This window comes from Salmo salar, chromosome 01, assembly GCF_965601325.2.
Source record: "Salmo salar chromosome 01, fSalSal1, whole genome shotgun sequence".
Taxonomy (NCBI): Eukaryota; Metazoa; Chordata; class Actinopteri; order Salmoniformes; family Salmonidae; genus Salmo; species Salmo salar.
In genome coordinates this window covers 13215195-13243162 of record NC_138291.1, presented here as the reverse complement: position 1 = coordinate 13243162, position 27968 = coordinate 13215195, and the positions used below count along the sequence as shown (strand labels likewise).

The 27968-nt window shown below is 41.9% G+C and overlaps 2 protein-coding genes across 2 annotated transcripts; one reads left to right on the top strand and one right to left on the bottom strand.

Annotated features, from left to right (window-relative positions):
* Positions 1-1359: 1359 nt before the first annotated feature.
* LOC106562016 (platelet-activating factor receptor) lies at positions 1360-20610 on the top strand. Its single transcript, XM_014126561.3, has 3 exons — positions 1360-1554; positions 17419-17547; positions 18426-20610. The coding sequence occupies exons 2-3, from the start codon at positions 17419-17421 to the stop codon at positions 19590-19592; spliced, it is 1296 nt and encodes a 431-aa protein (XP_013982036.2). The 5' UTR covers positions 1360-1554; the 3' UTR covers positions 19593-20610.
* A 1140-nt stretch (positions 20611-21750) lies between these two features.
* Positions 21751-27590, bottom strand: LOC106562077 (Fc receptor-like protein 5). The gene is made up of 6 exons (XM_014126672.3): positions 27440-27590; positions 26818-27093; positions 25606-25902; positions 25118-25264; positions 24859-24886; positions 21751-22868 (listed from the first exon to the last, which is right to left on the bottom strand). Exons 1-6 carry the CDS (start codon positions 27480-27482, stop codon positions 22739-22741), a joined length of 921 nt encoding a protein of 306 aa, XP_013982147.1. The 5' UTR covers positions 27483-27590; the 3' UTR covers positions 21751-22738.
* Positions 27591-27968: the final 378 nt, after the last annotated feature.

Sequence of the window (27968 nt, the reverse complement as noted above, 5' to 3'; positions counted from 1 at the left end):
AAAAAACATATGAATAGATTTATTTGTAGAAATGTTTTGTTGTTGCATTTAACTGATGAGTTTGTTTTGTTGTCCGCGCTACAGACTGCTATATCAGTCCGGTAATACAGGATTAGTAAAGGCCCAGTGCACTACTTTTCTGGTCATTTTTTACATTCTGATTTTTCAGGTGGTGCAGCAGCACCCTATCAGAACCCAAATGCACACTTGTTTTCTATATGCCATGGACTGTTAGTCCTTGTATCTAGAGCTCTGTATATGAATTTGAGAGGGGTTACTTTTACCTAGCCCCATTATTCAGTTCAGCTGTTTACCAAAAGAAGTAGAGGGGCTTCCATTTTGTTGTTTTTCAAATCACAGACTGTAGCTTTAAGCCATTGATATTTCACTGAATTATTCCCCAGAGAAGCAGAAGAGTAATAGCCATTAATGACCAGTGAAACAAGTAAGCTATTTGTTCTGAAATGTGGCTTAGGGATAGGACTACACCACTCTAGTGTAGGACTGCAGGGGTTCAGTGTCATAGGAGCGCAGTGAACAGGTGGGAGTGCAGGAGGTCAGTAAGGTATGTGGGCGCCACTCCATTGATTGCTTTGTAGGTGAGCATGAGCTATTTGAATATGATCCTGTATTGAACTGGGATCCAGTGGAGTTTGATGAGGGTGGGGGTGATGTGGTCCCAAGGTCTGGTGTGTGTGAGGACTTGTACAGCAGAATATTTAATATGTTGTCCAGTCTGTCCAGTGTTTAGGCAGGGAGTCCATAGAGAAGGCCGTTGAAGTAGTCCAGGTGTGATGAAACCAAGACGTGAATGAAGGTTTCAGCAGTGGGGTCAGTGAGAGAGGGTGTTGGTTTCAAATGACAGAGTGGGGTCAAATGTAACACTGAGGTTCCTGACTGTTGAGTTGGATGGGATGGTGCAGCTGTCAACTGTCACGTTGAGTTGACCCAGTCACACTAAGTCCACCAGATCAGAGGCATTAGGGATGAAACACGTTTTATTAAGAGGTGCGTAAATTGGACCATATTTCTGTCCAATCTGAGCATTGAAAATAATGTGTACTTTTGGGTGTCAGAGAAAATGTATTGGAAGTAAAAAGTGAATACAGTACTTTCTTTAGGAATGTAGTGAAGTAAAAGTTGTCAAAAATATAAATAGTAAAGTACAGATACCCCAAAAACTATGTAAGTACTGCTTCAAATATTTATACTTTGTTACTTTACTTCACTGACAGTAGGTCTATGCTCATGGGCTTCCCAAGTACCACCAGTGGTGCAAAAGTTGACACAAGCTCACACCTCTTTAAATGGGTAGGGCAGATATCCTGTACGTCATTGCGTCTGTCTAGTACACACAGCCGGAGTTGTCAGACGCGCGCCTCCGTTCTTCATTGTGGATTACATAGTATGTACATTTGCGCACATGTATTAGGCTAAAGAGATGTTTACGATGTAGCCTAACATATGCTGGTTTCAAGGTAACCTAATAGCGTTAATCTCTAGAACACACACACAGAAATACAGAACGCATCGAGGAAGGAGCCAGGCGCTCAGGTAAGAGCACATTTCTTGCTGTTTTCTTAGAAAATGTATGTATTAACTTTTTAGAGGAAAAGTAGCTAAATAGAGTATATGCTTTACACAGACTAGGATTCGCGTTAACATTCTGATTGAGATTTCAAATATATTTAGCTTTTCTTTATTAGCCTACCTGTGAACATTTCCGTTATTTTACAAGTATTTCGTGTTTAAAAATGTTAAACAAATGTACACGTCTAACGTCTTTAACTGCACTAATAATGAGTCTCTACTAGAGCCAGAGTTGACGCCAAGAAACCTAAATGATATCATACATTATTAGAAAACATTGAACAAGCCGTTCTTAAAAGGGAAATCTTGGATTGGTATGGACTTTTACATGAATTACATTCATTCTTGAAGAATTTATAAATAACTCATGAGCTTAGTTCAACTTTCCTACCCCATCAGAACCCAAAATATTGCCTAAACATGTTTTATTCCGTTGTTTGTATACAATGGAATAAAACACTACTGTATTTCTAACATTTTACAAATGGTTAAAATATCATTTTGATCTCATGGATGGTAAGTCCTTGCATCCATAGCTCCGTTAATGAATTTGAGAGTGGTTTCATTTTTACAGCAACATCCCTCAGCTGTTTACCAAAATAAGTGGTGGGGTAACCTCTTTGTTGCTAATAATAATAATTAAGAACAAATTCTTATTTACAATGATGGCCTACCCGGGAACAGTGGGTTGACTGCCTTATTCAGGGGCAGAACAACACGTTTTTCTTGTAAGCTCAGGGATTCAATCCAGAAATCTTTCTGTTACTGGCCCAACGCCTTAACTACTAGGTTACCTGCCACCCCAGATAGGCATAATTGGCAGAATCTTCCATACACCTCAAACAAATGATTAGTGAAGGTGCTGGATGCAAAATGCTAAACTGGAAAAACAGGAACATATTGTTTTACTTTTCCTATTGAAAAACGAGATTCCAAGTATAACTACAGTAAAGTACACACACTGAAGGGTAAAAAATATGTTTTGAGGAAAATAGTGTCTTTTAGACACAATCGTGAAATGCAAGTGTTTGCCAATTCAAGCAGTTGGTCTGATGGTGCACTCTGACGTAATTGGCCCTCCGCATTCCTTGTGGGAACAATAGAGGACCAATTCAGGACAAAAGCGCGGAAAGGCCCCCACCCCACTTGTGCTATGTCAGAGGAAATCAGGTGATAAAAGAGGTTCTTTGGAAGCTGGAGTGGGTCTTTAATGAAGGTAATCTGACCGAAAGCTTAGCTTCTATTAAAGTACATTTGCATCTGACTGGAAGTGTGCAGATAGTTTGAATGAGTCAGCTAAGTATCCAGGACGAGAGAGTTGAGCATAGTTCCGTGTTTACGCGTTGCGCTCTTTCACCAAGTTGTAAAATGAACAGAAACTGGCTACTCTTTAGTTGACTAATGTACAGTGGCAAGAAAAAGTATGTGAACCCTTTGGAATTACCTGGATTTCTGCATAAATTTGACATAAAATTTGATCTTATCTTCATCTAAGTCACAACAATAGACAAACACAGTGTGCTTACAATAATTTGTGTGTTATTAGTTAATCTTTCTTGTCTATATTGAATACATAATTTAAACATTCACAGTGTAGGTTGGAAAAAGTATGTGGACCCCTAGGCTAATGACTTCCCCAAAAGCTAATTGGAGTCAGGAGTCATCTAACCTGGAGTCGAATCAATGAGACGAGATTGGAGATTTTGGTTAGAGCTGCCATGCCCCATAAAAAAACACTCACAAAATTTGAGTTTGCTATTTACAAGAAGCATTGCCTGATGTGAACCATGCCTCGAACTAAATAGATGTCAGAAGACCTAAGGTTAAGAATTGTTGCCTTGCATAAAGCTGGAAAGGGTTACAAAAGTATCTCTAAAAGTCAGTCCAAGATAACACAAATTGTCTATAAATTGAGAAATTTCAGCATTGTTGATACTCTCCCTAGGAGTGGCTATCCTGCAAAGATGACTGCAAGAGCACAGCGCAGAATGCTCAATGAGGTTTAGAAGAATCATAGAGTGTCAGCTAAAGACTTACAGAAATCTCTGGAAGATGCTAAAATCTCTGTTGATGAATCTACAATACGTAAAACACTCAACAAGAATGGTGTTCATGAGAAGACATCTTGGAAGAAGCCACTGCTGTCCGAAAACATATTGCTGCACGTCTGAAGTTCGCAAAAGAGCTCCTGGATGTTCTACAGCGCTACCGACAAAATATTATGTGGACAGATTCAACTAAAGAAAAAAAGGCACAGTACACCAACATCAAAACCTCCCAACTGTAAATTATGGTGTAGGGAGCATCATGGTTTGGGGCTGCTTTGCTGCCTCAAGTCCTGGACAGCTTGCTATCGTCCACAGAAACATTTATTCTTAAGTTTATCAAGACATTTTGCTGGAGAATATAAGGCTATATGTCCGCCAATTGAAGCTCAACAGAAGTTAGGTGATGCAAAAGGACAACCATCCAAAAGACAGAAGTACAGTGGCTTGCGAAAGTATTCACCCCCTTTGGCATTTTTCCTATTTTGTTGCCTTACAACCTGGAATTAAAATTGTTTTTTGGGGGGGTTTGTATCATTTGATTTACACAACATGCCTACCACTTTGAAAATGCAAAATATGTTTCATTGTGAAACAAACAAGAAATAACATAAAAAAAAAACAGAAAACTTGAGCGAGCATAACTATTCACCCCTCCCAAGGTCAATACTTTGTAGAGCCACCTTTTGCAGCAACTACAGCTGCAAGTCTCCTGGGGTATGTCTTTATAAGCTTGGCATGTCTAGCTACTGGGATTTTTGCCCATTCTTCAAGGCAAAACTGCCCCAGCTCCTTCAAGTTGGATAGGTTCCACTGGTGTACAGCAATATTTAAGTCATACCACAGATTCTCAATTGGATTGAGGTCTGGGCTTTGACTAGGCCATTCCAAGACATTTAAATGTTTGCCCTTAAACCACTCGAGTGTTGCTTTAGCAGTATGCATAGGGCCTTTGTCCTGTTGGAAGGTGAACCTCCGTCCCAGTCTCAAATCTCTGGAACACTGAAACAAGTTTCCCTCAAGAATTTCCCTGTATTCAGCGCCATCCATCATTCCTTCAATTCTGACCAGTTTCCCAGTCCCTGCCAATGAAAACATATGCTGCCACCACCATGCTTCACTGTGGGGATGGTGTTCTCGGGGTGATGAGAGGTGTTGGGTTTGCACCAGACATAGCGTTTTCCTTGATGGCCAAAAAGCTATGTTTTTGTCTGATCTGACCAGAGTACCTTCTTCCATATGTTTGGGGAGTCTCCCACATGCCTTTTGGCGAACACCAAACGTGTTTGCTTGTTCTTTTCTTTAACCTGTTAGGGCTAGGGGGCAGCATTGACACGGCTGGATAAAAAACATACCCGATTTAATCTGGTTACCACTCCTACTCAGTAACTAGAATATGCATATACTTATTACATATGGATAGAAAACACCCTAAATTTTCTAAAACTGTTTGAATGGTGTCTGTGAGTATAACAGAACTCAAATGGCAGGTCAAAACCTGAGAGATTCCTTTACAGGAAGTGGCCTGTCTGACCATTTGTTGAACTTCTTTTCCATCTCTATCATTTACTAAGGATCTCTGCTCTAACGTGACACTTCCCACGTCGTCCATAGGCGCTCAGAGCCCGGGAAAAAACAGAATGTCGTCATTCCAGCCCCAGGCTGAAACACATTATCGCCTTTCTCAAGTGGCCGATCAAGAGACACTAGCTTATGCGCGTGACCCCGACCGCCCCCGCCTTTGGGATTTTTTCCTCTGTTTGCCGAAAAGGAGATTCCCTGTCGGAATATTATCGCTTTTCTACGAGAAAAATGTCGTAAAAATTGATTTTAAACAGCGGTTGACATGCTTCGAAGTACGGTAATGGAATACTTAGAATTTTATTGTCACGAATTGCGCCAAGCGCGTGACACTTCTTTACTATTTCGGATAGTGTCTGGAACGCACGAACAAAACGCCGCTATTCGGATATAACGATGGATTATTTTGGACCAAACCAACATTTGTTATTGAAGTAGCTGTCCTGGGTGTGTATTCTGACGAAGACAACAAAAGGTAATGACATTTTTATAATAGTAAATATGATTATGGTGAGTGCTAAACTTGCCGGGTGTCTAAATAGCGAGCCCGTGATGCCTGGGCTATGTACTTAGAATATTGCAAAATGTGCTTTCACCAAAAAGCTATTTTAAAATCGGACATATCGAGTGCATAGAGGAGGTCTGTATCTATAATTCTTAAAATAATTGTTATGCTTTTTGTGAACGTTTATCGTGAGTAATTTAGTAAAATGTTAGCGAATTCCCCGGAAGTATGCTAGTTCTGAACGTCACATGCTAATGTAAAAAGCTGGTTTTTGATATAAATATGAACTTGATTGAACAAAACATGCATGTATTGTATAACATAATGTCCTAGGGTTGTCATCTGATGAAGATCATCAAAGGTGAGTGCTGCATTTAGCTGTCTTCTGGGTTTTGGTGACATTATATGCTGGCTTGAAAAATGGGTGTCTGATTATTTCTGGCTTGGTACTCTGCTGACATAATCTAATGTTTTGCTTTCGTTGTAAAGCCTTTTTGAAATCGGACAGTGTGGTTAGATTAACGAGAGTCTTATCTTTAAATGGCTGTAAAATAGTCATATGTTTGAGAAATTGAAGTAATAGGATTTTTAAGGTTTTGAAAATCGCGCCACAGGATAGCCGTGGCTGTTACGTAGGTGAGAGGTTAGCCTAGCCTAGAGAGGTTAACCTCTTACATCTAGACGTTCCGCTAGCGGAACACCGCTCCAATATCCAATGATTGGGCGTGGCGCGAAATACAAACTCCTCGAAAATCCGAAAACTTCCATTTTTCAAACATATGACTATTTTACAGCATTTTAAAGACAAGACTCTCCTTTATCTAACCACACTGTCTGATTTCAAAAAGGCTTTACAACGAAAGCAAAACATTAGATTATGTCAGGAGAGTACCCAGCCTGAAATAATCAGACACCCATTTTTCAAGCTAGCATAAAATGTCACAAAAAACAAAACCACAGCTAAATGCAGCACTAACCTTTGATGATCTTCATCAGATGACACTCCTAGGACATTATGTTATACAATACATGCATGTTTTGTTCAATCAAGTTCATATTTATATCAAAAACCAGCTTTTTACATTAGCATGTGACGTTCAGAACTAGCATTCCCACCGAACACTTCCGGTGAATTTACTAAATTACTCACGATAAACGTTCACAAAAAACATAACAATTATTTGAAGAATTATAGATACAGAACTCCTTTATGCAATCGCGGTGTCCGATTTTAAAATAGCTTTTCGGTGAAAGCACATTTTGCAATATTCTGAGTAGATAGCTCTCCATCACAGGCTAGCTATTTTGACACCCACCAAGTTTCGTACTCACCAAACTCAGATTTACTATAAGAAAAATTGGATTACCTTTGCTGTTCTTCGTCAGAATGCACTCCCAGGACTTCTACTTCAATAACAAATGTTGGTTTGGTTCCAAATAATCCATAGTTATATCCAAATAGCGGCGTTTTGTTCATGCGTTCAAGACACTATCCGAAGGGTAACGAAGGGTGACGCGCGGACGCGTATCGTGACAAAACATTTCAAAATATTCCATTACCGTACTTCGAAGCATGTCAAACGCTGTTTAAAATAAATTTTTATGCGATTTTTCTCGTAAAAAAGCGATAGTATTCCGACCGGGAGACGTCCTTTCCGTTCAAAGACTCAAAATCTAAAATGGACTCTTCACGTGCATGCGCACACCCGTCTCATTGTTCTCAGATCGACCACTTACCAAATGCGCTACTGTTTTTCAGCCATGGGCTGCAAAGTCATCATTCAACGTTCTGGCGCCTTCTGAGAGCCTATGGGAGCCTTAGAAAATGTCATGTTACAGCAGAGATGCTTTGTTTTGGATAGAGATGACAAAGAAGGCCAAGAAATGGTCAGACAGGGTACTTCCTGTACAGAATCTTCTCAGGTTTTGGCCTGCCATTTGAGTTCTGTTATACTCACAGACACCATTCAAACAGTTTTAGAAACTTTGGAGTGTTTTCTATCCAAAGCTACTAATTATATGCATATTCTAGTTTCTGGGCAGGAGTAATAACCAGATTAAATTGGGTACGTTTTTTATCCGGCCGTGAAAATACTGCCCCCTATCCATAACAAGTTAAGCAAAGGCTTTTTTCTGGCCACTCTTCCGTAAAGCCCAGCTCTGTGGAGTGTACGGCTTAAAGTGGTCCTATGGACAGATACTCCAATGTCTGCTGTGGAGCTTTGCAGCTCGTTCAGGGTTATCTTTGGTCTCTTTGTTGCCTCTCTGATTAATGCTCTCCTTGCCTGGTCCATGAGTTTTGGTAGGTGGCCCTCTCTTGGCAGGTTTGTTGTGGTGCCATATTCTTTCCATTTTTTAATAACGGATTTAATGGTGCTCCGTGGGATGTTCAAAGTTTCAGATATATTTTTTTAACCCAACCCTGATCTGTACTTCTCCACAACGTTGTCCCTGACCTGTTTGGAGAGCTCCTTGGTCTTCATATTTCCGTTTGCTTGGTGGTGCCCCTTGCTTAGTGGTGTTGCAGACTCTGGGGCCTTTCAGAACAGGTGTATATATACTGAGATCATGTAACACTTAGATTGCACACAGGTAGAATTTATTTAACGAATTGTGTGACTTCTCAAGGTAATTGGTTGCACCAGATCTTATTTAGGGGCTTCATAGCAAAGGGGGTGAATACATATGCATGCGCCACCTTTCCGTTTTTTTATTTTTTTTTTACTTTTTTGAATAAAGTTATTTTTTTCATTTCACTTCACCAATTTGGACTATTTTGTGTATGTCCATTACATGAAATCCCCCCCCCCAAAATCAAATTAAATTACAGATTGTAATGCAATAAAATAGGAAAAACGCCAAGGGGGATGAATACTTTTACAAGGCACTGTAAATCAACAACAGAATGGCTTGAACTGAAGAAAACACGCCTTCTGGAGTGGCCCTGTCAGTTCTGACCTCAACCCGATTGAGATGCTATGGCATGACCTCAAGAGAGCGGTTCACACCAGACATCCCAAGAATATTGTGGAACTGAAACAGTTTTGTATAGAGGAATGGTCCAACATGCCTCCTGACCGTTGTGCAGGTCTGATCCGCAACTACGGAAAACATTTCGTTGAGGTTATTGCTGCAAAAGGAGGGTCAATCTGTTATTAATTCCAAGGGTTTGCATACTTTTTCCAAACTGCACTGTGAATGCTTACACAGTGTGTTCAATAAACACATGAACAATTATAATTGTTTGTGTGTTATTAGTTTAAGCAGACTGTGTTTGTCTATTGTTGTGACTTAGATGAAGATCAGATACAATTTATGCAGAAATCCAGGTAATTGTAAAGGGTTCACATACTTTTTCTTCCCACTGTAGCTGGCAAGGTAACTGCTGTTTAACTTAACAGGAAAAAAATCTAGTGTTTATTCTCAGTGCTGAGCTAGTATTGCAACAGACATGTAACGTTAGGTAATGTTTTATCCCCTCTCAACTGAGGTGAAGGAATAAGCTATGCTAGTGATTAGGTACCACAGCCAGGTCAGCTCTAGCAATCTGTCAGATAGCGATATGAGGTTGCTATTATTACTATCTAACAGCAGTTGCTTGTATGGAAATGTGCTGTAGACTTTGTTTTGTCCTGTTTCAGAAGTAAAGGCAAGCTTTTGCCAGTTGACGTACCGTTAGAGAGAGAGCTTGCCGAAAGTTGGCTTACATTATCTATTATTTTTGCCTCAATCAAACTAGACCTGAATTAAACGATGAAACCATCAGCCAAATGATTGAAGATTGATATTCTGATGTTTTTTCAGTGCAATGTGAGTTGTATTAGTCAGTATGTCAATGTAACGTTATTGATCTGTCAGTTTCTGTAGCTAGCTATCTACTTTTCACACTGACACAGTAATAAACAGCTCTACTGTTCCTCGGCTTCACTGTCACGGTGCATATTAGAAGTCCTGTCTGGGACGATTTCTTCATCCCGCTTAGGGCTGTTGAGGTGACCATATTACCGTCACACCAGCAGTCACGAGTCATGAAGGCAGCCAAATTCCATGTGACCCTTTAGTCACAGTAATTAGGCTTCTCCAAGCTCTGATGCTGCTGATGGTCATGAGTAGCATACCAAACTTGCTAACTGCCTGCTACTCAGCACTCTATTGTCCCTCTAATCACTCTGACATCAATGCAAATGCAATCGAAAATCTAATCAAACACTTCATGAGAGCCCAAGAGCTCATGTTGCGCAACATTTCTATAGGCTATGTAATTGGACAAGAAAACAGAGTGAAGGCCTCTTCAAACAAGAGGATCCCATCAGCTTTCTATAGGCTAGGCCTATGTAACGTTGTACGCTGATAGTCGGGAAGCAAGTTCAGGGAGTGAATACATTTAAGAAACACGAACAGCGCACCAACATGACAGAGAAACAGAAACAATGACGTCTGGGGAAGAAACCAAAGGGAGTGACATTTAAAGGGCAGGTAATCAAGGAGGTGATGGAGTCCAGGTGAGTGTCATTATGCGCAAATGCACGTTACAATGGTGACCTGTGTGCGCCATAACGAGCAGCCTGGTGACCTAGAGGCCGGAGAGGGAGCACACGTGACCGCCTACTATATTTATTTCTCAACTTTACTAATATTAAGCACATTGTTTATCTTTACAACAGGAGTATAGCCTACCTGGCTGGCATGAAAATGAACCACGGGAAAAGGGTCCTCCATTCACTATTTAAGTGCATATATGACATGTGTTTTTACCTGTTGGCCCTGTTTTGAGATAGGTGCATGATAATGGTCCATTCTAAATCAAAACAAATGTCACACATATATTATTTAGTATATGTAAAGACAAGATTAAATCAAAAATAGTCTGATGGGTGACAAGATTAGCTAATTATATGTTATCACTTGTGAATGATGCTCAGCTTAAGAAACAATGCCTTTTTTTTGTGACTTTTTCAAATCATAGTCGCACACCTCATGTAACCTAGCCCATAGGCCTATATGTTTTGATAAGGTTTGTATCACAACTAAAGTGGCCAAATAACTTCTTAAAATTAAGCACATTAATCTGCTTTACACGGCGTGTAGAGCCTAACTGGCATACTTAAGCAGTGCATGAGTTTCAAGTTTGGGGAAGATCATTTTCACCATAAAAATGCACCTTTATAATTAAAGCATTACATCCATAATCGCATTTGCGGCCACTTTTGAAAATAGTGTTTTCCCGCTAATGGAACATTCATGCTTCTATCCTACTGTAGTGTGCGCATTGCTGCGCTTATAATGTGAAGAAATAGCCAAATAGTTGATCAACATTTTAAGCTAAACTATTTTGTCAGCCACATTGCATAAAACAGTTTATGTTGTTAGTGTATTAATTTGAGATATATCGCATCCCACAACTGTCCTGGACTATGTTTGGAATATTTATTTCTCGCACAGAATAGGTCAACTTTTGTAATATGGGGCATAGTAGAATGACATAGGCTAGTGCTTTTGCTGTTTGTTAGGCCTACTCATCTTGTTGGCTGACGAAAAGTAAATGTAGACAGTTTTTCCAATATCTTCAATATGCACCTCGGAATTGGATAAGGACGCGAGCAGTTGCGTCCCCGTGTCTGTCTTCACTTGTAGACTGTCTTCTTCATGTGAGTGAGAGGTGCTTTGGAGTGCGCAGCACTCAGGGAGAAAGCCCAACGCAAAACACTCCTGGCCAAGGGCACAACGGCCACTGGTCGCAAAAGTAATGGATTTTTTTAGGGTGCATTACGGCCACACAAAGGGGATGCCACCGGGAAATTCGAGGCATTATCAAGTGCTTGTCAAATTGTGATTGAGAGACTGATGAAGTGCGTACAGCCTGCGCGAAAAACAAAGTGGAGCCCTTTCAAGCAACTTTTTTCAAATCATCATTAGAGTCGCATCATGCAGCCTCACGTTAAAAATCAAAACATATAGCCCAACGTTTGTAGATCAACCAAAGTGACATTATTAACTCTAAATTAAGCATATAGGAGTACCTATTTCTTTGTTAACTGTTTAACACAGAATAGCCGCATGTGCTCACTCCCTCAAATCTTTTGGAGAACATATATATTTAATTCAGCTTTGTTCTATTGTATTCTTCAAACTGTAAAAGAATATAAAATAATGCCACGGAATTCTAAGCAAATCTTGTCTGCTTAATGAACTAGTGTAGCCCACAGCCAATTGGCATAGCCAAATCAGGACGTATCATAAGGACAACTTAAGAGTATGTTATTCTGTTCTCCTGAAATAGACTACATTTTCTTCATATCATGTTTCTTTAGAGCTGTCTAAAAAAAATAATGGATTTATTGTAAAGGTGTAGGATATATTACATGGATTTATTATACTTTTTTAAATATAATGTTCCAAAGGTCTGCATCAGTGGCGTGTAGGCTGTGTGCAAGCCAGGAGATGCTAAATGTGTTTATGTTAATTAAGGTCAATTACCGCGAGACCGACAGTTATTTGCTTGACAATCACCGGCTGATGAAACTTCATGCCCCTGCTGGCTTTCTTTGAGTTCCACCCGCCACTGCAAGAACTGGTCCCAAACCCAACCGCAGTCCCGCAATGTTATTTTAGGTGTATGTGGCGCAGCTCATTTGCCAGCCATGGTCCCAGCAATTTTGCGCTCTATAGGCAATATCAAATGTGCAAAAATAACATGAAATAGGTTAAATTACCAGAGATTCTCACATGTCCCTTATATTCTATTACTGGACTATACCAGCCAATATTCTAGATGTAGTTTGAAGAGAGCAGAGTTGAAGAGACGTGCACTTTCTATAAGCTATTTTTATAGCCTACCTTTTAGGAGTGGGAAGATTTTCAGACAGAGAAATATGATTGATCAATATTTAGGCCTATTTCTAGGCAATGTAGTAAACTATAGCCTAATCATAGGCCTATTTGGGAAGTACATTTCCTTGGAAAGATAACTGTCCCATGCTTCTCCGCCCATGCTTAGGTTATAGCTTACTCTATTTAATTGAGACCACACTGACACTTGATCGCGCAGGTATGGCTACCGAACTGACTGGCTACTGAACTAACATATGTGTTCACCATTGTAACCTAACCTTTGTGGTCACCATAGTAACCTAACCTATGTGGACACCATAGTAACCTAACCTATGTGGTCACCATAGAAGCCTAACGTATGTGGTCACCATAGAAGCCTAACGTATGTGGTCACCATAGAAGCCTAACGTATGTGGTCACCATAGAAGCCTAACGTATGTGGTCACCATAGAAGCCTAACGTATGTGCACGTTGTGCATTTTCCTTTTCAATCATGATTACATGTTCTGATTGCACTTCGACTCACGTTAGTTGAGCGCCCTCCACTTCTTTTCATTATCAATATTTATTTACAGACACTGTAGTAAACTACAGTGTAAACATATTCAAGTTAACTGCCACGTGATTCTCTACCCATGTATTTCATTGAGACCACGCATACTAGGCACACATGAAATCTCTCTCCCATCTAGGAGAGGTAGGCTATTGAAGTTGAAGCAGTGAATTCTGACTGTGTGAATAATGCGAGAAATATGTGCTTTTAATACAATAGGTAGGCTAACAGCATACAAATCAGAAAGAGGACCGTTCCTAAATAATTGGTCTGTCTGACTGCCCGCTCCGCCTGCACCACAGTGGAGTCAGTACACAACACTATGATCATCATGTCTTAGCAGGATCAGATGGTGACAGGGGTCCTAGAAGGGTCAGACAGCCAGGAAAGACCAGTCTATGGAGCTCAGGTGAATTTTGTAGTATATTCAGTGAATGACACAAAGTTCCATCTTGAATTGATGGGTAGACCTACAGTAGCTACAATAGAGCGGTTTAAGCTTAAAGCTACAGTCTGGGATCTGGGAATAATCGTCATTTCAATTATTGAACCATTGATTCTATTCTTGGATAATATAATGCATTAATGAGTTCTCTATAAAACCTTTCTAGCCTAATTTGTTGTTGATATATTGGCACTCCTTTTGTTGTTATCTGCTATACTGATGACAGAGCAGGAAGAGATTAGTCTAGGTGTGACCAGCAATCATCAACCTGCAATCATCAAATCAAATCAAGCTTTATTTATACATTTCAGACATGGAATGCAACGTAATGTACTTCACAGGAAAAAAACTAATATAAAACAATGAAAATAAAAACTGAAATATTTACTACATAACAAACAGAGGATAAAAAACATAAGAATAACAATAAAAAAAACTGAATGACTAAAAAGCACCCCAAGGAAGATCAAAGCTAAAAAGGTGTTTTAAGATCTCTTTTAAAAATGTCCGTAGTTTTGGCCCCCCTCAGGTTCTCTGGTAGGCTATTCCAGAGGCTGGGGGCATAATAACTAAAGGCCGCCTCTCCATGCATCTTGGTCATATGCCTTGAGATAGTTAAAAGGCCACTGCCAGAGGACCTGAGGGACCTACTGGGTACATAACTTAAAAGAATGTCTGATATGTATTGGGGTGCACAATTGTGTATTGATTTAAAAACCAACAGAAGAATCTTAAAATGAATTCTAAAACTCACTGGCAGTCAGTGCAGAGACCTTAAAACCGGTGTAATGTGTGCTCTCCATCTGGTCTTGCTCAGTGCCTGTGCTGCAGCATTCTGTATGTTTTGCAGTTGACCAATGGCTTTCTTGGGTAGACCAGACAAGAGAGTATTACAGTAGTCAAGCATGCTTGTCTCTGTATCAGCCTGAGAGAGAAACGGCCACACCCTTGCAATGTTCCTCAGGTGGTAAAAAGTTATTTTGGCTATTGATTAACCATAACCCAACAATAAGTACCTCGGACAGCGCAAACTGTCTCTAACCAGAATAGAAAGAGGAGTGGGAGGCCCCGGTGCACAACTGAGCAAGAGGACAAGTACATTAGAGTGTCTAGTTTGAGAAACAGACGCCTCAAGTCCTCAAAAGGCAGCTTCATTAAATAATACCCGCAAAACACCAGTCTCAACGTGAAGAGGCAACTCCAGGATACTGACCTGCTAGGCAGAGTTGCAAAGAAAAAGCCATATCTCAGACTGGCCAATAAAAATTAAAGATTAAGATGAGCAAAAGAACACAGACACTGGACAGAGGAATTCTGCCTAGAAGGCCAGCACCCCAGAATCGCCGCTTCACTGTTGACGTTGAGACTGGTGTTTTTTAAGGAAGCTGCCAGTTGAGGACTTGTGAGGCATCTCTTTCTCAAACTTGACATTCTAATGTACTTGTCCTCTTGCACAGTTGTCCACCGGCGCCTCCCACTCCTCTTTCTATTCTGGTTAGAGACAGTTTGCGCTATTCTGTGAAGGGAGTAGTACACAGCGTTGTACGAGATCTTCAGTTTCTTGGCATGGAATAGCCTTCTTTTCTCAGAACAAGAATAGACTGACGAGTTTCAGAAGAAAGTTATTTGTTTCTGGACATTTTGAGCCTGTAATCGAACCCACAAATGCTGATGCTCCAGATACTCAACTTGTCTAAAGAAGGCCAGTTTTAATGAGCACAACAGTTTTCAACTGTGCTAACATAATTCCAAAAGGGTTTTCTAATGATCAATCAGCCTTTTAAAATGATCAACTTGGATTAGTTATCACAATGTGCCATTGGAACACAGGAGTGATGGCTGCTGATAATGGGCCTCTGTACGCCTATGTAGATATTCCATAAAAAAACAGCCATTTCCAGCTACAATAGTCATTTACAACATTAACAATGTCTACACGGTATTTCTGATCAAATTTATGTTATTTTAATGGACAAAAAATGAGCTTTTCTTTCAAAAACAAGGACATTTCTAAGTGACCCCAAACCTTTGAACGGTTGTGTATATACTGTATTCTATTATACTGTATTTAGTCAATGCCACTCCGACATTGCTTGTCCTAATGTTTATATTTCTAATTCCGTTCTTTTACTTTTAGATTTGAGTATTGTTGTGAATTGTTTGATACTACTGCCCTGTTGGAGCTAAGAACACGAGCATTCCGCTACACAAATCAAATCAAATTTATTTATATAGCCCTTCGTACATCAGCTGATATCTCAAAGTGCTGTACAGAAACCCAGCCTAAAACCCCAAACAGCAAGCAATACATGTGAAAGAAGCACGGTGGCTAGGAAAAACTCCCTGGGAAAAACTCCCTAGAAAGGCCAAAAACCTAGGAAGAAACCTAGAGAGGAACCAGGCTATGAGGGGTGGCCAGTCCTCTTCTGGCTGTGCCGGGTGGATATTATAACAGAACATGGTCAAGATGTTAAAATGTTCATAAATGACCAGCATGGTCAAATAATAATAATCATAGTAGTTGTCGAGGGTGCAACAAGCACGTCCGGTGAACAGGTCAGGGTTCCATAGCCGCAGGCAGAACAGTTGAAACTGGAGCAGCAGCACGGCCAGGTGGACTGGGGACAGCAAGGAGTCATCATGGCAGGTAGTCCTGAGGCATGGTCCTAGGGCTCAGGTCCTCCGAGAGAGAGAAAGAAAGAAAGAGAGAATGAGAGAGAGCATATTTAAATTCACCCAGGACACCGGATAAGACAAGAGAAATACTCCAGATGTAACAGACTGACCCTAGCCCCCCAACACATAAACTACTGCAGCATAAATACTGGAGGCTGAGACAGGAGGGGTCGGGAGATACTGTGGCCCCATCCGATGATACCCCCGGACAGGGCCAAACAGGCAGGATATAACCCCACCCACTTTGCCAAAGCACAGCCCCCACACCACTAGAGGGATATCTTCAACCACCAACTTACCATCGTGAGACAAGGCCGAGTATAGCCCACAAAGATCTCCGCCACGGCACAACCCAAGGGGGGGCGCCAACCCAGACAGGAAGACCACGTCAGTGACTCAAGTGACGCACCCCTCCTAGGGACGGCATGGAAGAACACCAGTAAGTCAGTGACTCAGCCCCTGTAATTGGGTTAGAGGCAGAGAATCCCAGTGGAAAGAGGGGAACCGGCCAGGCAGAGACAGCAAGGGCGGTTCGTTGCTCCAGAGCCTTTCCGTTCACCTTCACACTGCTGGGCCAGACTATACTTAATCATAGGACCTACTGAAGAGATAAGTCTTCAGTAAAGACTTAAAGGTTGAGACCGAGTCTGCGTCTCTCACATGGGTAGGCAGACCATTCCATAAAAATGGAGCTCTATAGGAGAAAGCCCTGCCTCCAGCTGTTTGCTTAGAAATTCTAGGGACAATTAGGAGGCCTGCGTCTTGTGACCGTAGCGTACGTGTAGGTATGGACGGCAGGACAAAATCGGAAAGATAGGTAGGAGCAAGCCCATGTAATGCTTTGTAGGTTAGCCCTTGCCTTAACAGGAAGCCAGTGTAGGGAGGCTAGTACTGGAGTAATATGATCAAATTTTTGGGTTCTAGTCAGGATTCTAGCAGCCGTATTTAGCACTAACTGAAGTTTATTTAGTGCTTTATCCGGGTAGCTGGAAAGTAGAGCATTGCAGTAGTCCAACCTAGAAGTAACAAAAGAATGGATACATTTTTCTGCATCATTTGTGGACAGAAAGCTTCTGATTTTTGCAATGTTACGTAGATGGAAAAAAGCTGTCCTTGAAACAGTCTTGATATGTTCTTCAAGACGGCTGCGTGGTCCCATGGTGTTTATAATTGCGTACTATTGTTTGTACAGATGAACGTGGTACCTTCAGGCATTTGGAAATTGCTCCCAAGGATGAACCAGACTTGTGGAGGTGTGAGGTCTTGGCTGATTTCTTTTGATTTTCCCATGATGTCAAGCAAAGAGGCACTGAGTTTGAAGGTAGGCCTTGAAATACATCCACAGGTACACCTACAATTGACTCAAATTATGTCAATTAGCCTATTAGAAGCTTCTAAAACCATGACATAATTTTCTGGAATTTTCCAAGCTGTTTAAAGGCACAGTCAACTTCATGTATGTAAACTTCTGACCCACTGGAATATTGATGCATTGAGTTATAAGTGAAATAATCTGTCTGTAAACAATTGTTGGAAAAATTACTTGTGTCATGCACAAAGTAGATGTCCTAACCGACTTGCCAAAACTATAGTTTGATAACAAGAAATTTGTGGAGTGGTTGAAAACTAGTTTTAATGACTCCAACCTAAGTGTATGTAAACTTCTGACTTCAAATGTATGTCATAGCTGACTGTTTTTGATTTACAGTATTTTGTGAAACTCTCAAATATGCTGGTGTGTGATGCACTTCCTGTGATATCAGAAAGTGATTCAGTGAATCACAACTGCACAGACTAGATAGGCCTATAGCTATTCTGGGTGGCAGGTAGCCTAGCGGTTAGAGAGGCAACGGGAAGTGAGCAGGAAACTACATGGTTGCTTGTATAAAATCTTAGATACCATTACCTGCCATTGTGCCCTTGAGCAAGGAACTTAACACCCCACAACAACAGCTCCTCGGCGCCCAGTGTGGCACCTCTCTTAAAACCTGTATATGTATGTTTGTCTTTAAAAGCGGAAGCAAAACTTTGGTTGGACCTTGTATGCAATTGACCAATAAAGTGATTTTACTAGACATGTTCAAAGCCCTCCTGACTGCAGTAAGAGAAGTACTGAAGTGAATATTAGTGAGTCTTGAAATATGAGTCATTTATATAGTATTAGAAAACACGGTATGAGTCTAAATCTTTTTCTCACAGACGGAGTTGCTTGCTTTAGCAGAACCAACAGTGGAGTCGACCATGGGGATGCAAGAGGACTTAGCAGTGACCAGGACAGTGAACTTATCGACAGTCGTCAACAGAACCTTCCTGGACTCGGACTTCCGCTACACCCTCTTCCCAGTGTTTTACGGTGTTTTGTTCGTCCTTGGTCTGATAGCCAACAGTTACGTGCTGTTCGTGCTGCAGCGCCTGCGCAACGCCAAGGCCATGAGCGAGATCCGCATCTACATGACCAACCTGACTGTGGCCGACCTCCTCTTCGTGTGCGCCCTCCCCTTCTGGATTGGCTACTACCACCACCGCGGTGACTGGCTCTACGGCGACTTCCTGTGCCGCATCACCGGTGTGTTCTTCTTCATCAACACCTACTGCTCCATCCTCTTCCTCGCCGCCATCAGCGTCAACCGTTACTGGGCCATCACGCGCCCGCTGGCTGCCGCCTCGTCCGACTGTTGGCGCCGCGGGGTGGCCATCACGGCGGTCATCTGGGTGCTCACTCTGTCAATGTCCGTGCCGTACCTCTTGGAGACGGGCATCCAGGTGGACGAGGGCAACGTGTCGCGCTGCTTTGAGGGCTACCACGACAAGACTGACGACGAGAAGCGGAGCGTGGCCACCACCCACCTCATCATCGTGGGGTGCTTTGTCTTGGTCTTCTTCCTCGTAGTAGTCTGTAACCTGCTCATTGCCCATGCCCTGCTTGCCCAGTCCCCTACCCAGACTCGGGGCTCCAGTTCTTCCCAGCCCCGGGGGGTGAAGGGCCAGGCCCTGCAGATGCTGTGTGCCGTGGTGGGGGTGTTCGTGGTGTGCTTCCTCCCCCACCACGTGGTCCAGGGCCCCTGGACTCTGGCTGTACTGGAGATCAAGGAGGGCTGGGGCAGAATGGACTGGGGCCAGCGGACCAGGCAGAGGCTTAACGACACCCACCAGGTCACCTTGATGCTGATGGGGCTCAACTGCCTCCTGGACCCTGTGGTGTACTGCTTCGCCACCAGGAAATTCCGCCTATACATCAAGGACCATCTGAAACAGGTGGGGAGGGGCAAAAGATGCTCGGAAACAGCCATCACACACATTTCTATGGTGGAGGGCAAGAATGTGAGCCAGCGGCTCCATAGCAAACAGCAGCAGTTGAAGGTTTAAATCTCTAGATGACATTGGTATTGTAGATATTGTGGCTAATGCTAATACTGACTGTTGTTAGTAACCACATCCTCAGGATGCTTCATTCCATCACACCCACACCTAACAATGCACACATAGTGCAGAACATGCACTCTGCTATGTAGCCTCATGTGATTTCAGACACATTCACATGAACAGATGCACCACCACACAGCCCCACCCAGAGTATGGTTCCCTCTAGATCTCTTCCCTGTAGGGATTTCTCCTGGCCACTGCCAGCTATAATCAGTGCTTTAAAGAATCTTTGGACCATTGATTCTTTGTTTTCACATTTCACTTGTACTGTACATTTTATCTCACAACGTATCTTACACTTTGTTATTGTGACAGACTTGCGACTTCAATTTCATCACGTCTGTTTCTTCATGTTTTTCTAGTGTAATCAGAGGAGAAAATCAGATGTTTTATTGGGAACTGGAGCTTCTATTGTCACGTCCTTACCAGTATAAGGGGTTATTGGTTATTGTAGTTTGGTCAGGACGTGGCAGGGGGTGTTTGTTTTATGTGGTTCGGGGTTTAATGGGATATGTATTTATGTAAGAGGGGTGTTTGATTTATGTGTTCTGGGGTTTTTGGGTAATGTTCTTGTTTTGTATTTCTATGGTTTTCTATGTTGTGTATTTCTTTGTGTTGGCCTGGTATGGCTCTCAATCAGGAACAGCTGTACATCGTTGTTGCTGATTGAGAGTCATACTTAGGTAGCCCTGTTTCACCTGTCCCTTTGTGGGAAGTTGTGTGTGTGTGTGTGTGTGTGTGTGTGTGTGTGTGTGTGTGTGTGTGTGTGTGTGTGTGTGTGTGTGTGTGTGTGTGTGTGTGTGTGTGTGTGTGTGTGTGTGTGTGTGTGTGTGTGTGTGTGTGTGTGTGTGTGTGTGTGTGTGTGTGTGTGTGTGTGTGTGTGTGTGTGTGGCCTGCAATCCTGTTCGTTCGATCGTTTTGTTGTTTGTTTTTTTCAATAAAAGTAACTATGAGCACTCAACCCGCTGCGCCTTGGTCCACTACGTACGACGACCGTGACATCTATAAAGGATTGCACAATAGCTCTATAAACTCAGTCCCAAGCCACTAGACTAGATCCTTAGATCAAATAGATATCAACTTACATTTTAAATATCACATGCGCCGAATACAACAGGTGTAGACCTTACAGTGAATTGCTTACTTACAAGCCCTTAACCAACAATTGTCCTTTCACTGTTGGAGCCTTCTAAATTGGGTGCTGAACAATAGCTCTATAAACTCAGTCTCAAGCCACTAGACTAGATGGTTAGATAAAATAGATATGGTGCATATAGTCAGATAGTCCTATCACTGTTGGATCCTTCTAAATTGGGTGCTGAACAATAGCTGGTTGTGAGCAAGGAATAAAAAAATCCTTGGTCTTGAGCACCTAATATGGACACATATTAATATTAGTTAGCTTTTCAGGATGCTGGCTTGCCGTCAAGTTCATGCATGTTGTGATAAACTAACCTTTTGTAATGAACTGAAACTGTAATTGTGAAACTAAGAATTGCATTGATTTTAGCCTACAGGGTCTTCACCACTTATGGAATTGCAAAACTTTTCATGTGTGGTGAGATGTGAAACTGTATTTGTTTTGCAATTTAATTTTGTAACATAGCAAAACAAATCCTGGGAGCATTTTTAAATATGTGAAGCATCGCTATCCCACTGGGCACAGACGGCAGTTCAACGTCTAGTTTTGATTAACATTTGGTTGAGTTGTCAACTAACGTGAATTCAATGTGAAATCAACAAATGCAAAAAAAAAAAAAAAAAAAAAAGTTTTGTTGAAACAACGTTGATTCAACCAGTTTTTGCCCAGTGGGTTATTGTTATAGCTATTGTTATAGTAAAGAATGAGGGAATAATACGCTTCACGGTCCTTGTATGAGGCTGGTAACCATGTGATGAACTTGACTTCTCAACTGCCAGCTACTGAAGTATTAACAGAGACGTGTGGGTTATGAAGTTAATTTGACCTCTGGTATAAATGTTGCAGTAACTGTATCTCTATGTATGTGATGCATTTAAAACATATTGTTTAATACGCTGTGCTGCACTCTCAATGTAAATATGAACTAACAGATATATTGTTATTGAAATGACTGTTTTTTTGTTTCACAAAAACATTTTTATTCAAAGCTTCCATTAAAAGATTCTGACAAATATCACTATGAATGCAGACAAATAAGAAAAATACTTTTCAAACCTCTACTTTTTAGAAATCAAGTCTAGCTTCTCTTCAAATATTAAACAAACTCTAACTCTCTTAAGGACAGTTTCTCTGACACAGATTAAACATAGTCCTGGATGAAAAAGCATGGTCAATAGAGTATCTCTTGAAATAGTTTTTAAGTCCAGGACTATGTTTAATCTGTGTCTGGGAAACTGCCCCACAGTGTTTTAGAATGAGCAATGGATGATTTAACTCTTCTGTTATCTACAGTATGTGATTTATCAAGCAGATTATTTTAGTGTTACATTCATGTCACATATGCATATGTTGTTCCTGTCCTTGGGTAAGTCCCATTACCCTCTCTCATGACAAAATATAGGAATCATCCCAAGGTGGCGTAGGTATCAGCACCATCGAGAGCATCCTGACTGGTTGCATCACTGCCTGGTATGGCAACTGCTCGGCCTCCGACCACAAGGCACTACAAGGCAGTGTCAGAGGAAGGCCCTAAAAATTGTCAAAGACTCCAGCCACTCTAGTCATAGACTGTTCTCTCTGCTACCACACGGCAAGTGGTAACGGAGCGCCAAGTCTAGGTCCAAGATGCTTCTAAACAGCTTCTACCCCCAAGCCATAAGACTCCTGAACATCTAATCAAATGGCTACCTAGACTATTTGCATTGCCCCCCCCCCCCCTTTACACCTCTGTTATCTTCTATGCATAGTCACTTTAATAACTCTAAGTACATTGACTCTGTATAGATATATAGTCTCGCTATTGTTATTTTACTGCTGCTCTTTAATTACTTGTTACTTTTATCTCTTATTGTTATCCGTATTTGTTTTAAACTGCATTGTTGGTTAGGGGCTCGTAAGGAAGCATGTGACTAATACAATTTTATGTGATTTGAAGGTGGCGTAGGAATCATCCCAAGGTGGCATAGGTATCATCCCCTGTCATGTAGGCGGGGGACAGGTCGCTGTAGGCTTGGTTGGTTTCACCACAGTTCATGTAGACTTCTCCCTCATCCCCAGCCTGGGCCTGACTCCTCCCCCTAGTGGTGACAGCAGACACATGATCAGCATAGTGATCAGCATAGTGACCAGCATAGTGATCAGCATAGTGACCAGCATAGTGACCAGCATAGTGATCAGCATAGTGACCAGCATAGTGATCAGCATAGTGATCAACATAGTGATCAGCATAGTGATCAACATAGTGACCAGCATAGTGATCAGCATAGTGACCAGCATAGTGATCAGCATAGTGACCAGCATAGTGACCAGCATAGTGATCAGCATAGTGACCAGCATAGTGACCAGCATAGTGATCAGCATAGTGACCAGCATAGTGACCAGCATAGTGATCAACATAGTGATCAGCATAGTGACCAGCATAGTTATCAGCATAGTGACCAGCATAGTGATCAGCATAGTGATCAACATAGTGATCAGCATAGTGATCAGCATAGTGATCAGCATAGTGATCAACATAGTGACCAGCATAGTGATCAGCATAGTGACCAGCATAGTGATCAGCATAGTGACCAGCATAGTGATCAGCATAGTGACCAGCATAGTGACCAGCATAGTGACCAGCATAGTGATCAACATAGTGATCAGCATAGTGATCAACATAGTGATCAGCATAGTGACCAGCATAGTGACCAGCATAGTGACCAGCATAGTGATCAACATAGTGATCAACATAGTGATCAGCATAGTGACCAGCATAGTGACCAGCATAGTGACCAGCATAGTGATCAACATAGTGATCAGCATAGTGACCAGCATAGTGATCAGCATAGTGATCAGCATAGTGACCAGCATAGTGACCAGCATAGTGATCAGCATAGTGACCAGCATAGTGACCAGCATAGTGACCAGCATAGTGATCAGCATAGTGACCAGCATAGTGATCAACATAGTGATCAGCATAGTGATCAGCATAGTGATCAGCATAGTGACCAGCATAGTGACCAGCATAGTGACCAGCATAGTGATCAGCATAGTGACCAGCATAGTGACCAGCATAGTGACCAGCATAGTGATCAGCATAGTGATCAACATAGTGACCAGCATAGTGATCAGCATAGTGACCAGCATAGTGACCAGCATAGTGACCAGCATAGTTATCAGCATAGTGACCAGCATAGTGATCAGCATAGTGACCAGCATAGTGATCAGCATAGTGACCAGCATAGTGACCAGCATAGTGATCAGCATAGTGATCAACATAGTGACCAGCATAGTGATCAGCATAGTGACCAGCATAGTGATCAGCATAGTGACCAGCATAGTGACCAGCATAGTGATCAGCATTGTGACCAGCATAGTGACCAGCATAGTGACCAGCATAGTGACCAGCATAGTGATCAGCATAGTAACCAGCATAGTGACCAGCATAGTGACCAGCATAGTGATCAGCATAGTGACCAGCATAGTGACCAGCATAGTGACCAGCATAGTGATCAGCATAGTGACCAGCATAGTGATCAGCATAGTGACCAGCATAGTGATCAGCATAGTGACCAGCATAGTGATCAGCATAGTGACCAGCATAGTGATCAGCATAGTGATCAACATAGTGACCAGCATAGTGACCAGCATAGTGACCAGCATAGTGACCAGCATAGTGACCAGCATAGTGACCAGCATAGTGACCAGCATAGTGATCAGCATAGTGATCAGCATAGTGACCAGCATAGTGACCAGCATAGTGACCAGCATAGTGATCAACATAGTGACCAGCATAGTGACCAGCATAGTGACCAGCATAGTGACCAGCATAGTGACCAGCATAGTGACCAGCATAGTGATCAACATAGTGATCAACATAGTGACCAGCATAGTGACCAGCATAGTGACCAGCATAGTGATCAACATAGTGATCAACATAGTGACCAGCATAGTGACCAGCATAGTGACCAGCATAGTGATCAACATAGTGATCAACATAGTGACCAGCATAATGCTAATTATAATCTCATACACAGGCAGACAAATGTAAAACATACAAATATGATTTGTTCATCATGCTCTTACTTTGGTGCTTTTGCAGGTCCAGTAAATCCTGGAAGTACATGGAAAATACATCACAGTAAATCAAACCAACACTTACAATGTCTGAATGAACATTGTAGGCTTTTCAGAAACCTACTATAGTCCTATATTTTGATAATTTACAACAACACATTACTTCCTGTAACTACAGTAGCCTACATGTTATAATAATAACTGCAGTATAGCTGAAGACTTGGCAGAACTGTTGATACAGTGCAGTATACTTGACAGTGTCACTCACCTTTGGCCGGTGCACTATTGGTGGCCAAGGTCTCTTGACCGGCCCTCTCTTTGGCCCGCTGCCTCCAGAGCCACAGCAGCAACAAGGTCAGTAAGACCCCGGCAAGGAGAACCAGCACCAACCCTGCCACTCCTGCATACACACTGCCTAAGGGGAGAGGAGGAACAGTCAATTGAACTGTATTGACATTGATGTGCCACAGGCTTACACTAAAATCTTAAACTTTACAAACCTATGCTATAAAGTACTACTGTGCATCAAATATTGATACATACATTGAACAGCAGGGTTTGACAACATAAAACTATTGATAAATGCAATCCAAAGTTATAAAAACAGAATAATGACATGGTAATGTGAGAGGCACCATCCCAGTACATTATCTTTTCTTTTGGTACATTGTCACTATCACACTACCATTACCACACATTATCGTCATCAGCTCAGTTTTCTACTAATGTGGATGTTATGATTGATGAGTAGATTACCAGTCATGGGGAAGTAGACGATATAGACTGTGTGGGAGGGGCTTTGTTGCTGCTGCGTCAGGACCAAGATCTTGCTGTAAGCCTGGCAAATGTACTGCCCACTCTCCTTTGCCATGCTCAGGGTCAGCTCTCGCCCGATGCCCACATCCTGCCACCCACCCTGCTCGTCCAACCTGCTCCAGCTCCAGATGACAGAGGGGGGGTGGGAGGTGGCCTGACAGTACAGGGTGACACTCTGCCCCTCCATGGTGACCAAGTCCTTGGGTGTGGATGACACCCACACATTGGAGAGTCTCTCTAGAGAGAGGAGGGGACATGATAAACTACTTTGTTGTACTCAAATAAACACAGATTACAGATCCAGACTAAATTCTTTGAAAAATGTTTCGAAAGGGTTCTTTGCCTGTCCCCATAGGAGAACCCATTTTGGTTCCAGGTAGAACCCTTTTTGATTCCAGGTAGGATTGTAGAAGGATAGAAGAGGGTGGGAGAGGGGGGTGCAGATTGTAGAAGGATAGAATAGAGTGGGAGAGGGGGGTGTAGATTGTAGAAGGATAGAAGAGGGTGGGAGAGGGGGGTGCAGATTGTAGAAGGATAGAATAGAGTGGGAGAGGGGGGTGTAGATTGTAGAAGGATAGAAGAGAGTGGGAGAGGGGGGTGCAGATAGAATAGAGTGGGAGAGAGGGGGTGCAGATTGTAGAAGGATGGAATAAAGTGGAAGAGGGGGGTGTAGATTGTTGAAGTATGGAATAGAGGGAGGGGGGTGTTGAAGGGTGGAAGCTGGGTCATTATCCTAGCCAGGGGCGGGGCTGTTACTATAAACACTGACATAACTGTGCTGGGTTCTGCTCCGGTGAAAAACAAGTCAAAATAATTCAGCCTGGCTGAACTACTCAACTCTCCCTGCCTGCTATGCTTCTGTCGTCTTAGTGGTTTTCCAACAGGAAGCTTTAACTGCAGTCCCTGCCATCCCTTTGTGTCTCTAAATGAGTAGGGTTTTCTCGCATAAGTCCAGGAAGCTATTTGGCGTTGCCTTGGTGTTGGCTGTGTATGTTCCCCTGGGACGGGAAAGTAATTAGTTGGTGAAAAAAGTCGAAAAACACAATCCCCTATTCTAGCATCCACAAACATGCCATGAGAATTAACCATTTGTTTTGTGATAACTATGAAGTTAACGAGACTTTTGATTTAAAATAACTTCCAGTCACGTACCTACCACAGTCAGGTTTACTACATTACTGTAGTACACTGTTCCATTGTAATAACCTGAACACGCGTATTGTCCAGAGTCCTCAATGGTGACAAGTAGAGTCAGAAAGTTGCTGTTAATGTTCATAGCTGTGTATGCGGTCAGGTTCAGACGGTACCAGGTGTATTTGTTCACAACAAATGATCCCATACAATACATTTGGACGGTCTGACCAGCAGGCATGACCGGTGCTCCAATCTGGAAGATCAAGTTGGCCCTTTGGCTCTCCAGGAGAAAAGCTGTCAAAAGAGACAATGGTTAGAGAAGGCAACTAAAAAGCCCTGCTTGTAAATGTAACACTTACTATACGAAATGGACACTTTTAGCCTTAACTACACTGGTGACACAATGTATATTTTAATGGGTAGTGTTGGCAGATTCATTTGTTGTGATGATTGTAATCATTAAAGGCACAAATCCTAATTTGAAATCCATGCACTTCGACTTCTGCGTAAATTATATAAATGGTTGGTAAATGCAAAAAACATTGAGTTGTGGGTGCAGATCTCCAGTTAGGATTCAGCCCTAATACAGTACATACGTAATATTAACCAATATACAGTAGACCATAATGAGAGGTCTTACCTGGTTTAACAAACAAACAGAGCAGAAGAAAAACAAGTTGCATGTTTAGTAGCTGTAGTTTTTTGCTATATCAGATATACGTTGACCCCTGGTACGATGACACTCTGGACCTGTATGTTTGTGTTGTTCTTTACTTGGTCTTAAAATCCTGATGGGGGAAGTTTAAAATGAGAAACGAAAGGGACAGGAACTTTGAGTTTCCCCCTGACTGTTAATCTGTAAACAGATTTTCATCCTCAGGTTGAACTGGAACAATATTATTGCATGTCTATGGTTTAGATAACCTTTCTGTTTATATCTGTCCAAACAGCTTTGTTTCTCCACATCTCTACTATCTGTTCTCAATTATTTAGTAATAACTCACTCCAACTCACTCTAATCTCTTGAGGCCTCTGTGAGTCGCCATTTCATTCACCTCACAAAATAGTTTGTCCAACTTCAATCTCATTCTGAACTTTATTAGCTAGGTTCCATGTTCTCTACTGTGACAACAGAAATACTGAGCACTAATGACAGGCTCCCCTTCAGA